Source organism: Haliotis rubra, unplaced genomic scaffold (genome assembly GCF_003918875.1).
Source record: "Haliotis rubra isolate DU_JTF1 unplaced genomic scaffold, ASM391887v1 Scf887, whole genome shotgun sequence".
Classification (NCBI taxonomy): domain Eukaryota; kingdom Metazoa; phylum Mollusca; class Gastropoda; order Lepetellida; family Haliotidae; genus Haliotis; species Haliotis rubra.
In genome coordinates, this window is record NW_025767620.1 from 346,762 (window position 1) to 360,545 (window position 13,784).

The 13,784-nt window shown below is 42.6% G+C and overlaps 1 protein-coding gene and 2 long non-coding RNA genes across 6 annotated transcripts in view; 1 reads left to right on the forward strand and 2 right to left on the reverse strand.

Annotated features, from left to right (window-relative positions):
* Positions 1-7,392: 7,392 nt before the first annotated feature.
* LOC124263506 lies at positions 7,393-8,840 on the reverse strand. Its single transcript, XR_006894860.1, has 2 exons — positions 8,666-8,840; positions 7,393-8,480 (listed from the first exon to the last, which is right to left on the reverse strand). It is a non-coding gene; the product is annotated as an uncharacterized LOC124263506 (long non-coding RNA).
* A 315-nt stretch (positions 8,841-9,155) lies between these two features.
* On the forward strand, positions 9,156-9,602 carry LOC124263505. The gene is made up of 2 exons (XR_006894859.1): positions 9,156-9,232; positions 9,336-9,602. It is a non-coding gene; the product is annotated as an uncharacterized LOC124263505 (long non-coding RNA).
* Positions 9,366-13,784, reverse strand: part of LOC124263504 — a 29,927-nt gene continuing 25,508 nt past the window's right edge. For all 4 annotated transcript variants that reach the window (XM_046698163.1, XM_046698165.1, XM_046698166.1 and 1 more), the window contains exons 4-6: positions 13,326-13,455; positions 12,736-12,875; positions 9,366-9,951 (exon numbers count right to left, since the gene is read on the reverse strand). In XM_046698163.1, coding sequence (XP_046554119.1) covers positions 9,813-9,951; positions 12,736-12,875; positions 13,326-13,455 — 409 coding nt within the window. In that variant the 3' untranslated portion in view covers positions 9,366-9,812. The remainder of the gene's footprint in view (positions 9,952-12,735; positions 12,876-13,325; positions 13,456-13,784) is intronic.

The following is a 13,784-nucleotide window of genomic DNA, read 5'->3' on the forward strand; positions in this document are numbered from 1 at the left end:
ACGGGAATAGAACGTGTAACTTTGGTAAACATTACGACGCTAGTGCGATCATAAGCAGTTGTCAGTACGTCTATCTCGTCTTTACCCCGTCCCCAGACAGCTGGTGTTACGTTTAGACTGGGTAAAGCTGCCCGTTCACCCCGCGTGGATAACGTGTTCAAGCAGTTCAATCCCATCCTTAGTTCATATCCGTTCTTAACTCGACCAACTCGTTTTCAGGCTGTTCCTCCCGTTCGCACTATGTTCTCACTCCTATTGTGTGCAATCGTAATAGCAATCTCGTCCTGGACCGATTTCTATAAGTACCCTGCACGCTCTTGCCCGTTTTGATTCCCGTTCTCAGTTTCAAGGTGGAAACATCGATATCACCATGCCTCCAAGGAAGAAGGACCAAGAAAGACAGGTCGTGGGAAATCCAGTCCAAGATCCACAAGTCCGGGTGTAGCCATAGTTGCTGAGCCTTTTGTGCCTGAATTCACCTCTCAGGTTTAAGCCAGTTCCTCGCCCAACAAGTTCTTGTTCTTTTTCTCCTTTCTTGCTCTACCAACTCGTACTCTTGCTCTGCTTCCAATAGAAATTGCAGGAAACCAGCATTCAACATGTTGACAGCTGCAAACTTGTTCATGTTTCACAGGTAGAAGTCTCTATCCCCGACGACGAGGGTGTTAAAAAGGCATGTATTTATACCCTCCCTTGTCATATCGTACTGCACGCCGTGTTGACGTAGTAAGAACTACGTGAGAACTATATAAACGTACTAACAACGAGTAGAACGTACAGTCTGTTTGGGTCAAAATGATACCGATGAATCACAATCTAACTCCAAATCGGTTCACGATCAAACATTCATTTCCCCGCAGAATGTAATGAGGACGTCATACCAACTCTGAAAAAAATGTTTCGTAACGTTCATTTCCAAAATAGAAATGTACGGAAGTGCTGAAGGGACATGGTGAAATAACATTTATCTTGAGCGCACAAGTTAGTATGTTGAGTGCACAAGTTAATATATTGTGCGCAAAAGTTAGTATCTTGAGCGCACACTTAAACTATCATCATTTTCTTTTGATTTTCCGTGCGAAGTTTTACGAGGGTAAAGTAACAGTAGTATTGTTGCAGGGACAGCCTCCAGGGCGGCAAGCACGTGCCGTTTAAGATGTCAACTTTCAGGGGTTGAAGTTTTTGAAAGGCATTTAGAAGTTGGATGAGCATGAATACATGACACTTTTATGGATAACAACTTTCTTTTTATTCTTTACACGACGTTTCAGAGCTAGTTCTTGCTCCATCGTCATTCACCTGATGAATTAGCAAGACTTAGCTCTGAAACGTCGTGTAAAGAATAACAAAGGAAGTTGTTATCCATCAAACGTGTGATGAATTCATTTAGGGGTTGTATCAAAACTGTTCCGGACTGGAATCTGAGGAAATTCCCGATTCACTATCACTACTCTCAGATTGTACACTTATGATGACTCGGGTAATCTAGACCACTTTTTATCCAGTACTGATTCTCTATTTCATTTTCAACTTTCTGTACACAGTTTTGCCAGGATGATGGTGTTATTTTGACTTATGGCTTTCTATACTTCGTGTTGAACGTCCGACAGTTTGAACGTGGTATTGTTGCGACCCACACCAGATCTTATGATACACCAGACAAGTTCTATTGGACTGAGATCGCAATGGTAGGGCTGTACAAAATTGGTAAGCAGGAGACAAGGGTACAAGAATCTGTATCGAAACGTCGCACTCTCGTAATAAAGAAGTTGTTATCCATAAAGTTTGTCAATTTTGTACTTCCCAGCTTCTAAAATGCCACTCAAAGAAGGTAGGGCTGTAAACGTAACGTTTCATGGCCATGAGCTTTGAGATATTGATGAAACTGAGAGATTGGTGTTGTTTTGTTGCGCTTTAATATCATACAAAACAAGTTTAGTTGCTTTTGATGGAAACGGAATATCTTGTTTTTTCTAGCAATGCTACCATATCACTTTTCCTCTGTTGGATGTTGGAGCTTTTGTATCTGGATCCTGCACGCTATGATATGGTGCGTTGTCCATGGCAATGAAACATCTGTGAGGAAGTGCTGGTACCAGCTGTAGTTTCACCCAGTGTAAGAAAACATTCATTTCAGACAACCCAGCTGCACATGCAGTGAATTTAACAAATTTACCTTTACCTATTTAAGGCGGCCTCTTTCACTTTCACCTGTAAAAATATCATAAACATTTAAAATAATGGATTTGATGTCAGAGGAGAATTTTATTGTCCCATGTACAGTGTCAATAAATCGATTGGCAATGTTTGATGTGACGTCACAATTGCACGTGCTTCCTGCCCTGGAAGCTGTTCCTGCAACAGTACTACTGTTACTTTACCCTCATAGGGGCGGTGGGGTAGTCTAGTGGTTAAAGCGTTGGCTCGTCACGCCGAAGACCAGGGTTCGAATCCCCACATGGGTACAATTAGTGAAGCCCATTTCTGGTGTCCCCCGCCGTGATATTGCTGGAATATTGCTAAAAGCGGTGTAAAACCAAACTCACTCAGTCAGTACTTTACCCTCGTAAAACTTCACACGGAAAATCAAAACAAAATGATGATAGTTTGTTAAGTAAATTTTCTATTTTGGAGACGAACGTTATAAAACTTTTTCCAGAGTTGGTCTGATGTTTTCATTACATTCTTCGTTGAAATGAATGTTTGAAGATGAACCGATTTGGAGTTAGATTGTGATTCATCAGTATAATTTTGACCGAAACAGAGTGAGAACCCATTGCGACCCTTTAGTACCGTGTAGCAACGTACTACGAACTTCTTCAGAACAGTTCATTCTGTTTTGAACATATTTGCACGTAATAGCAAGTAACTAATACCCCCTTCACACTTGAGGCGGAATGCCGTCGGAATGAAAATTCCTGGAGATTCCTGGAAATTCGTACTGCATTCTAAAACTTCTTACTCCATTCCGAATGCACTCCAACGATTCGTGTCAATTCTTGTAACATGCCCAAATGTTTTGAACATGTTCAAAACTTTCGAGGTACATTCGAAGTGGAAAAATATCGAACAGCATTTGAAGTGCGTTCTAACTGCATTCTAAGTATTCTTACTGCATTCTAAGTATTCTGAACGTATTCGAGGGCGAATCGAAAGAGCAAGCCACTTCAAATCCTGCAAGAATGTCCCGAATGCACCTCGAATGTACTTCGATTGCTGACGGAATTTAGGTGGAATACTCCTCAAACGTATCGGAATATTTCGATTGCACTTGGAATACAGCTCGAATGTACATCGAATGCACCTCGAATACAGTCAGAACGTCTCGAATGCTCTTCAAATGAGCCCTGGAGTCATCGGAACACAGCCGAATCCCTTAAAAACGTCACTGAAACTTCAGACATAGTTCACACCTTCAAGCTGGGCAAGTTGTCTCCAGCCTCCTGGCACCACGTTGTGCTGCTCATAATCCTTATCCAATGCCATTGTGGAGAGTAGGATAACGAGTCCTCATCATGTTGTGCAGGCAGACACAGCATTCAATGATGTCCTTCACAACGGAAGGCCTTGGCAGCATGGTGGTGAGGAGGATTTGCCAACTGTGGGCCATGATTCCAAATGCATTTTCCACTACCCGTCGGCCCCGACTGATCCTGTTGTTGTTGATTCTCTCGTCTCTCTGGAGAGTCATATGACCATACGGTTTCATCAAGAAGGCTCTTAATCAAAAGGCATCATCTCCCAGAATAAAGCGTGGCATACGCTAGTCATCTTGTGGTAAGGAGAACGGATCATGAAATCCTATCCTCCCGTCTTCAAGACAATCCTTGAGCTCGCACTTGTTGGCGATCTGAGCATCAGACCTACTTCCTTAAGCACCTATGTCCGCCCACAAGGGCCATGAGGACCACAGAAATGAAGCCCTTGTAGTTGTGGTACAATGAGCTGCCCTTGGCAGGTTTCCTAATGGCCACATGTTTGTCATCTAAAGCTCCTACGGCATGAGGTATATTCCACCTGTTTCTGAATACCTCTTCAATGGGTGTCCATTCTTCTGGAGTGGTAGGGCAGATGATAACCTCATCCTTGTATTCTCCCAAATGACCTTACATACTTCTGAGATGATCAGGTTGATTGTGCTCCTTGCCACGCGGAAGCTGTACATGATGCTGGGGTATCACCTGAAGTCAGGAACCTCAATGTGATGGCTACCTTCAAGCCTGGAGGTAGCACCTTTCTCATATATGTATCCTGCTTCTGTATTCTTGGTCCCACTTTCTGCACCAACTCATCAAACATGGCAGGCTCCATCCTAAGGTAGTTGAAGAATGACTGCGTGTCCCCAACTCTGAGCTCTTCCATCCGTCTTTTGTAATGTCAAACAGCCTCCTCCTTTCCTCTGTCAGTCATGGTCTGGTCTGGAATCTCCTGGGTCTTCTCCTGTTTTTTTCCACATCTCTTTCAATCTGGGCTTGCTGGAGGACAGCAATATGGAGCACTGCAACATGGTCCAGGTGGTCCATACTCTATGGGAGTTGGGCAGTGACTGATGAATAGTCCAGATTCAACCGGTTTTTATACCCCATCGTGGAAAATTCCGGCAGCATTCTTGATGCATACCGGACATTCGTGTTACATTCTAAGTGCATTTGAAGGACATTTGAAATATTCGAGCTGCATTCTGTTTTAATTCTTTAACATTCGACCCATATTCGGGGGCCATTCCAAGAAGATACTGAATGCATTCTATGTAAATTCGTGAATGCATTCTATGTAAATTCGTGCAGCATTCGAGGTACGTTCTAACTGAAATTCGAGTGCTATTCACGCAGTAATCGAACTGGACTCGTACTGCAGTCGAAATTAAGTATTCTTAGTGTATTCTAACGGCGTTCTAGTTATTTCTACTGTATTCCGATTCATTCGAACTGCATTCGTGATGTAGTACATTTGGAATGAGTAAGAATACTTTGAGGCGGGTTCGAAGTTCGTTCTAAGTATTCCAACAGCATTCTTACAAAGCTTGAACAAAATTGTTTATTTAGACATTCTCTCCCGAATGCGGTTCGAATTTTGGAAATATGTTTTTTCTGGCTGATTCTCCTTGATTCCTGTCAATTCGAAATAAGTGTGAAGGACCCTTAAGGACGTAATGCGGCCGAGTTAGGTCGAGTTAGGGATGCACGTGGTGGAAACACTGTACAAACGTATTACAATTGATGCCTGACAGCACTACGTCCGCACACGTCCCCACTAACATTGAAGTTCGACAATTTCGTTCGTAGTACCATGGAGACTAAAAGACTGGGTGTTGTAGATTATCCCTGGTAGTATGGCATTTCCGTTCGTATTACCCACTCGGTCCCATTTTAGAACGGGTAGAACGGTGGACATCTTCAACGTTCTGGAGCAACGTTCTGGAGCACCCTTCCGCCCCTAGTCTATAAATTTAAGTTCTTAAACAGACTGTAAACAGGTGCCTCTGCGTCCAGTCCGTTCACACTCAGTTTGAGCCCGATCCGAACATTTTTCAAGAACGTACTGAGAACGAGTTCGATTGGGTATAAGCATCCAGTGTCAGTTAAGCCAGTGTCACATGGAGGGTACAGGCCATACCTAACTAGGCAACTGTTACAGACAGTTCACTTCACGGGTAAGGTGTGTCCAAGGCAGCGGTTCACTTCACGGGTTAGGTTTCTCCAAGGCAGCAGTTCACTTCACGGGTTAGGTGTGTCCAAGGCAGCGGTTCACTTCACGGGTTAGGTGTATCCAAGGCAGCAGTTCACTTCACGGGTTAGGTTTCTCCAAGGCAGCAGTTCACTTTGCGGGTAAGGTGTGTCCAAGGCAGCAGTTCACTTCACGGGTTAGGTATGCCCAAGGCAGCAGTTCACTTCACGGGTTAGGTATGTCCACGGCAGCAGTTCACTTCACGGGTTAGGTGTGTCCAAGGCAGCAGTTCACTTCACGGGTTAGGTGTGTCCAAGGCAGCAGTTCACTTCACGGGTTAGGTGTGTCCAAGGCAGCGGTTCACTTCACGGGTTAGGTGTATCCAAGGCAGCAGTTCACTTCACGGGTTAGGTATGTCCACGGCAGCAGTTCACTTCACGGGTTAGGTGTGTCCAAGGCAGCAGTTCACTTCACGGGTTAGGTGTGTCCAAGGCAGCGGTTCACTTCACGGGTTAGGTGTGTCCAAGGCAGCAGTTCACTTCACGGGTTAGGTGTATCCAAGGCAGCAGTTCACTTCACGGGTTAGGTATGTCCAAGGCAGCAGTTCACTCCACGGGTTAGGTGTACCCAAGGCAGCAGTTCACTTCACGGGTTAGGTGTGTCCATGGCAGCAGTTCACTTCACGGGTTAGGTGTGTCCAAGGCTGGCGGAAGTACCTCAGGGAAACAATACTGTAGTTCATGTCAAACTTCATGCAATCTGTCAGCAAGTGTAATTACATATCCAGGTAGAGCTATGCTTTGTAATGTGTAGAAGGTACATGTGATGAGTGGTTTTAATCTGAATATAGACAAGTCTTACTCCGCCGGTGGTAAGAATCCTCTTGTTATCATTGACTTACAGCGTTGCGCCCTATGTGATCAGAAACACAAGGCAGCTTCTGATGCCATAACCGACTGCCTTACAGCAAGCCCAGTACTTGCCTGTGCATACTTACGGTGTGATAGCATGCACCAGTGGAGATATTACCCGGTTCATAAACTAGAATTCTTAGCTCTACATTGGGACTTCGGTTTACTCGTGATATTCAGTCAGATGCAGTCAAAGCAGAATGTTCTTGTCAGACCATGAATGTCAGTGTTTGGCTGTGTCCGACTGATCCTTTCAATCAAATAGATTGGCTGTTTGAACAATCTCAGGATCCTGATATACCAGGGTAGCAGGTTTTATTTTGAGTGACAGAACACCGCGTCAATTTGGTATGGACGACTGGGTAACCAAGTCAGCACAAGGACTCTGGTCTTCTCTCGGACTCCAGTGATTGTGAGGACTGGGTATTTGTCACAGACTAAAATGTGCTCCATACATTCCAACACTCTCTGATGTTGGTGTAAACAGCCCACCTTACTTGTGGCCTGACAGGAACATCCTGGGCTTTGGCACACGCAGTTCCAGCAAATGTAGAGGCAGGTTACGTGACTGCCGTCTTTGAACACTCCATGGGGCTCAGTACACAACATGTCGGATAACATGTTGTTGTTAGAATCCACGGTTTTCTTTTAAAAAAAGAACACATCAGCCAGAGTTTAGATCTAATTGTTCCTGCAACACTTGTAAAATACTAACAGTGACTTTAACTATTAAATAAACAGCCACTCTCGTACAAAGCAATAGCAGCATTATGTATAGTACTGATCTTGCAAGAAACTACTTCAATACTGTGTATAAGAATAACGAAGAGTTTATTGACAATAACTTCACTCTGTTATATACAGTTGCCATATAGACATTACAGTCAAATCCAAACAAGACAATATATTCTGTTCACGATATACAGATGCAAGTTGACCGGAAGTAATGCTGCCTGTGCGGTACAGGCTGGGCAAGATCTTGTGATGGGTGTCTGGTCAAGGCAGATCTTGTGATGGGTGTCTGGTCAAAGCAGAATCTGTCCTGAGGGAGACACACTATCCCCACACGGTATTCTGACAAGGCAATATTACTGCCCCGGCAACCACGCCCAATACCATTTGAATAAATGTCATTCACCAAAATAAACATATAAATAGCGAAACGATTTATAGATATATAATTGATAAAACAATAGGAATTTATAAAAAAAAGACGTTCCTAGTTCCCTTGGCTGCTGTTGCTGAGATCATCCCAGATGTATCACGGGCTATATACAACAGATACAGACATCATGCGTCACTACACCAAGAGAGCAACAGGAACAATAGCACCAAGTAGGAGGCAATATCAGCTGTGTTCAGTATACATAACATTATATACTAGTACCTTTGTGTTCCAAGAATTATTACACTTTCCTGAGTATACTTATAAAATCATTCATAAAATCTGTTCGTACGCTGTCATTTTGACGAGTTAACAACTGCGCCTGAGTCCCTTCCCGGACTGCGTGTGTCCAGACACGGGCCAAACACAGCGGTTATTATGCAACTTGTTGGCAATGTGTTTCGTTGAACTTACTTTTCGTTATAATATGTATCTCGTTATAACATGTATCATGCAATACTCACTCTCTCCTTGCTAAAGATCATTCTCGCCGAACATTAGGCATGGTAAGTGTGAAGACAATAACTCTGTGACACATATTTACAGCCGCAGTGTCCCCACACTAAACACTTGATACCTCAAGGCCTATCATCAGTTACGTATCTTAAGTACACGTCAAAAGCGAAGACAAATTACATCGTTTATATTTTGGGTATAAATATATGCGTCAGACTATAGTAGTGTAATATGGTAACTGGAGCAAGCAGTTAATGCCCGTGTGTCTACGTACGTGACATCTGTGTATAGGTAAGTGACATCTCTCTCTGTGTAGGTACGTGACATCTGTGTGTATTTGTACGTGACGTATGTGTGTATAGGTAAGTGACATCTCTGTGTGTGTGTAGGTACGTGACATATGTGTGTGTGTATATGTACGTGACATTTGTGTGTATGTATGTAGGTGCGTGACGTATGTGTATACGTGTGTGTATCGGTACGTGACGTGTGTGTAGGTACGTGGCATCTGTATGTGTGTCTAGATACGTGTCACATGTGTGTGTATGTGTCTAAATACGTGACATATGTGTGTGTATGTGTGTCTAGGTACGTGACATCTGTGCGTATGTGTGTGGAGGTACGTGGCATCTGTGTGTATGTGTGTCTAGGTACGTGACATCTGTGTGTATGTGTGTGGAGGTACGTGGCATCTGTATGTGTGTCTAGGTACGTGACATCTGTGTGTATGTGTGTGGAGGTACGTGGCATCTGTGTGTATGTGTGTCTAGGTACGTGACACCTGTGTGTATGTGTGTCTAGGTACGTGACATCTCTGTATGTGTGTGTCTAGGTACGTGACATCTGTGTGTGTATGTGTGTCTAGGTACGTGACATCTGTGTGTATGTGTGTCTTGGTACGTGACATGTGTGTATGTGTGTCTAGGTATGTGACACCTGTGTGTACGTGTGGAGGTACCTGACATCTGTATGTGTGTCTAGGTACGTGACATCTGTGTGTATGTGTGTCTAGGTACGTGACATGTGTGTGTATGTGTGTGGAGGTACGTGACATCTGTGTGTATGTGTGTCTAGGTACGTGACATCTGTGTGTATGTGTGTCTAGGTACGTGACATCTGTGTGTATGTGTGTCTAGGTACGTGACATCTGTGTGTATGTGTATCTAGGTACGTGACATCTGTGTGGCAAGGCACATGGTCTCGATGTATGGATACATGACAGATACATGGTTCAGTATATATCAGGGTACGTGGCCACTGTGTGTTTGGGTTGTGTGACTCTGAGAGGAATACAAGACATACAGATACTCTAGCCTTCCTCACCACAGCACGATGTACTTGGTTCAGTGTCTCCCGGGCTGAATATAGTCAGTTGGGTTCACAGCGATTCAACAATACTACAAGAACACCACTATTGTGGCAGGTTCGACAGTATTACAGGTATAGGACTGGTGTGGTGGCTGCGACACTACAGCGGGTATTATAGCACGGCTACTGAGTTGGGTGGAGAGGGAAACAAGTCAGCTCAATATAGCCGAGTGTTGTCGAGTGCATGGTTTGTAGCGGCTTATTGTAAGTACATCACAGTTACATTACAACATGGAAATATGAAGTTAGGAGAAGATTAGCATCGTCATCGTAAACAGACATAAAACTGGAGACAGCTTAACCAGTTCTGCTGCGTTGTCCCTGTCGCGAGGGAATGAGCCAGTGCCTGCCTCGGCCCGGGAGTAGGTTTTCTTGAAGACTGCCCTGTAACAGTGACAGGAAACATTAGCTATGGTGTCAACAATGTAATGTAGACTGGCCTGTAATGAAACATTAGCTATGGTGTCAACAATGTAATGTAACAGTGACAGGAAACATTAGCTATGGTGTCAACAATGTAATGTAGACTGGCCCTGTAACAGTGACAGGAAACATTAGCTATGGTGTCAACAATGTAATGTAGACTGCCCTGTAACAGTGACAGGAAACATTAGCTATGGTGTCAACAATGTAATGTAGACTGGCCTGTAACAGTGACAGGAAACATTAGCTATGGTGTCAACAATGTAATGTAGACTGCCCTGACAGGAAACAACAGTGACAGGAAACATTAGCTATGGTGTCAACAATGTAATGTAGACAGGAAACATTAGCCTGTAACATGTGAATGTAACAGTGACAGGAAACATTAGCTATGGTGTCAACAATGTAATAGACTAGACTGCCCTGTAACAGTGACAGGAAACATTAGCTATGGTGTCAACAATGTAATGTAGACTGCCCTGTAACAGTGACAGGAAACATTAGCTAATGGTGGTGACAGGAAAATTAGCTATGGTGTCAACAATGTAATGTAGAATGTAGTGACAGGAAACATTAGCTGTAATGTAATGTGACAGGAAACATTAGCTATGGTGTCAACAATGTAATGTAGACTGGCCTGTAACAGTGACAGGAAACATTAGCTATGGTGTCAACAATGTAATGTAGACTGCCCTGTAACAGTGACAGGAAACATTAGCTATGGTGTCAACAATGTAATGTAACAGTGACAGGAAACATTAGCTATGGTGTCAACAATGTAACGGTGTAGGAAACATTAGCTATGGTGTCAACAATGTAATGTAACAGTGACAGGAAACATTAGCTATGGTGTCAACAATGTAATGTAGACTGCCCTGTAACAGTGACAGGAAACATTAGCTATGGTGTCAACAATGTAATGTAGACTGCCCTGTAACAGTGACAGGAAACATTAGCTATGGTGTCAACAATGTAATGTAGACTGCCCTGTAACAGTGACAGGAAACATTAGCTATGGTGTCAACAATGTAATGTAGACTGCCCTGTAACAGTGACAGGAAACATTAGCTATGGTGTCAACAATGTAATGTAGACTGGCCTGTAACAGTGACAGGTAACATTAGCTATTTATCCTTTAGCAAGCGAAAGTTGTATGTAGCTTTTGTAGATTTCAAAAAGGCGTTTGATTCTGTAGATAGAGGTAGAATGTGGAAATGCTTAAGAAATATAGGTTTGAGAGGTAAAATGTATGGTATCATAAGATCGATGTATTCCAATGTAAAGTCATGTGTCCGCTGTGGCTATGGTGTAAGTGACTTTTTCGATTGTCCTGTCGGTCTGCGTCAAGGATGTATTTTAAGTCCTTTACTTTTCTCCTTTTTCATTAACGAATTATATTTAGATATCATGAAGTCTGGTAAACATGGCATCCAACTCTCTCCCGATGTAATAGAACTTTTATGTTATTATTTGTTGATGATGTCATTCTTATGTCCAGCTCTGTAATTGGTCTTCAAAATCAAATAGATATACTCTCAGCGTATACAGATAAATGGCAGTTGAGTGTGAATCTAGATAAAACAAACATCGTTATATTCCGAAGAGGTGGTCCTTTGTCGGCTAGAGAGAAATGGTTTTTAAAGATAAACGTATGAATGTTGTGAATGATTATAAATACCTTGGCATATTGTTTACCCATACGCTGAATCTGAATAAGTCCGTACTTAACCTGGCGAGGAGAGCAAAGAAAGCTCTTTTACAACTTCACTCTGTTGTTCCTATGCTCGGTCTTGTTCCACCGACTATTGACTTCAAATTATTTGACTCTCAGATACAACCGATTTTACTGTATGGATCTGAAATGTGGGTTTTAAAGAGTATTATACCATAGAAAAAATTCATTTACTTGCCTGTAAAAAGTTTCTAAATGTTGGTTTGTCAACACCAAATGTTATGGTTTATGGTGAATGTGGGAGGTTCCCATTGTACATATCATCTTATTGTCGTTGTTTAAAATATTGGTGTAAAATAATTAATATGCCTGAACATCGTTTACCTAAAAAAGCTTTCAATATGCTTTTACATCTTGATTATCTTGGAAAGAATAACTGGACATCTCATATTCGCACCTTACTATTTAGATATGGTTTTGGTTGTATTTGGTTATCACAGACAGTTGGCAATGCAAATATGTTTATTAAACAGTTTCGTATGCGGGCTATTGATATGTTTAAGCAGGAATGGCATTCAACTATTAATGAAAGTTCTAGATACGATTCATATCGTCAGTTTAAGTCGTTGCTTGAGCCAGAGTGTTATCTTGCTCACATTAGCTATGGTGTCAACAATGTAATGTAAAAGTGACAGGAAACACTAGCTATGGTGTCAACAATGCAATGTAGACTGCCCTGTAACAGTGACAGGAAACATTAGCTATGGTGTCAACAATGTAATGTAACAGTGACAGGAAACACTAGCTATGGTGTCAACAATGTAATGTAGACTGCCCTGTAACAGTGACAGGAAACATTAGCTATGGTGTCAACAATGTAATGTAAAAGTGACAGGAAACACTAGCTATGGTGTCAACAATGTAATGTAGACTGCGCTGTAACAGTGACAGGAAACATTAGCTATGGTGTCAACAATGTAATGTAGACTGCCCTGTAACAGTATCCTGTTACTCTCTCTGTCGTGTCCCAGTGACTTCACGGTAACCTGTTACTCTCTCACATATTCTCTTACCTGTATCGTCTAATCATCTCCTTGATTCCCTCGGTGATCGTGTCCTCGTCATCAAAGAAAGGCCTGACATCGACCGTGATCTCCACAATCAGGTTGTCCTTCAACGCCCTGCCTGCTGACGTGCCCGTCATTGTGTACAGCTGGATCACAAACAAAGACATCGTCTACACCACACTACCTCTCATTATATACATAGTCGCCTTTTTAGACAACAATGATGAAAACGAATTCTAACCTGGATCTTCACGGGTATGCATAAAGTTTAATGACAGTATTTTCAAGCAACTAGATGACAATACCACTGGGCAACAGTCACCACCCACCAATATATTATCTCACCAATATATTATTTAACCAATATATTATTTAACCAATATATTATTTAACCAATATACTATCTAACCAATATACTATCTAACCAATATATTATCAATAACCTAACCTGTATTGTCTAACTACAGCAAATCCATCTGTCCCACTCCCCAGCCCCTCAGTATGTATAACTGATGTATTGTCTAACTACAGCAAATCCATCTGTCCCACTCCCCAGCCCCTCAGTATGTATAACTGATGTAACTGTGATGACATACCACGTTGTCGGCCTTGGAGTAAACGATGAGAACCGTTTCGTTACAGTTGCCAGTCAGTTTCCATCTCTTTGTGAGGAGGTAGGCGAACAGTCGAGCGTTCTTCAATCGGTCCATGATTTCCTCACCTTCCCTGGAACAGAGAGTTCGGACCTGTTGCTTCAGGACTGCATCAGACACAGAGCACGTTAAACCCCAGATCTGACCAATGGATACCTTACTCCCTTACTCATAGGTTACATTAACTGTAGTACTGTCGTAAGGTTTCGCTGACTCTCGTCCCGAGCATTACCATTGTTCTGACCACAGGTACCATAACATGGGTCTTTACCTTAACAGTGGTTCTGATCACAGGTACCATAACATGGGTCCTTACCTTAACAGTGGTTCTGATCACAGGGTTCCTTAACAGTGGTTCTGACCACAGGTACCATAACATGGGTCTTTACCTTAACAGTGGTT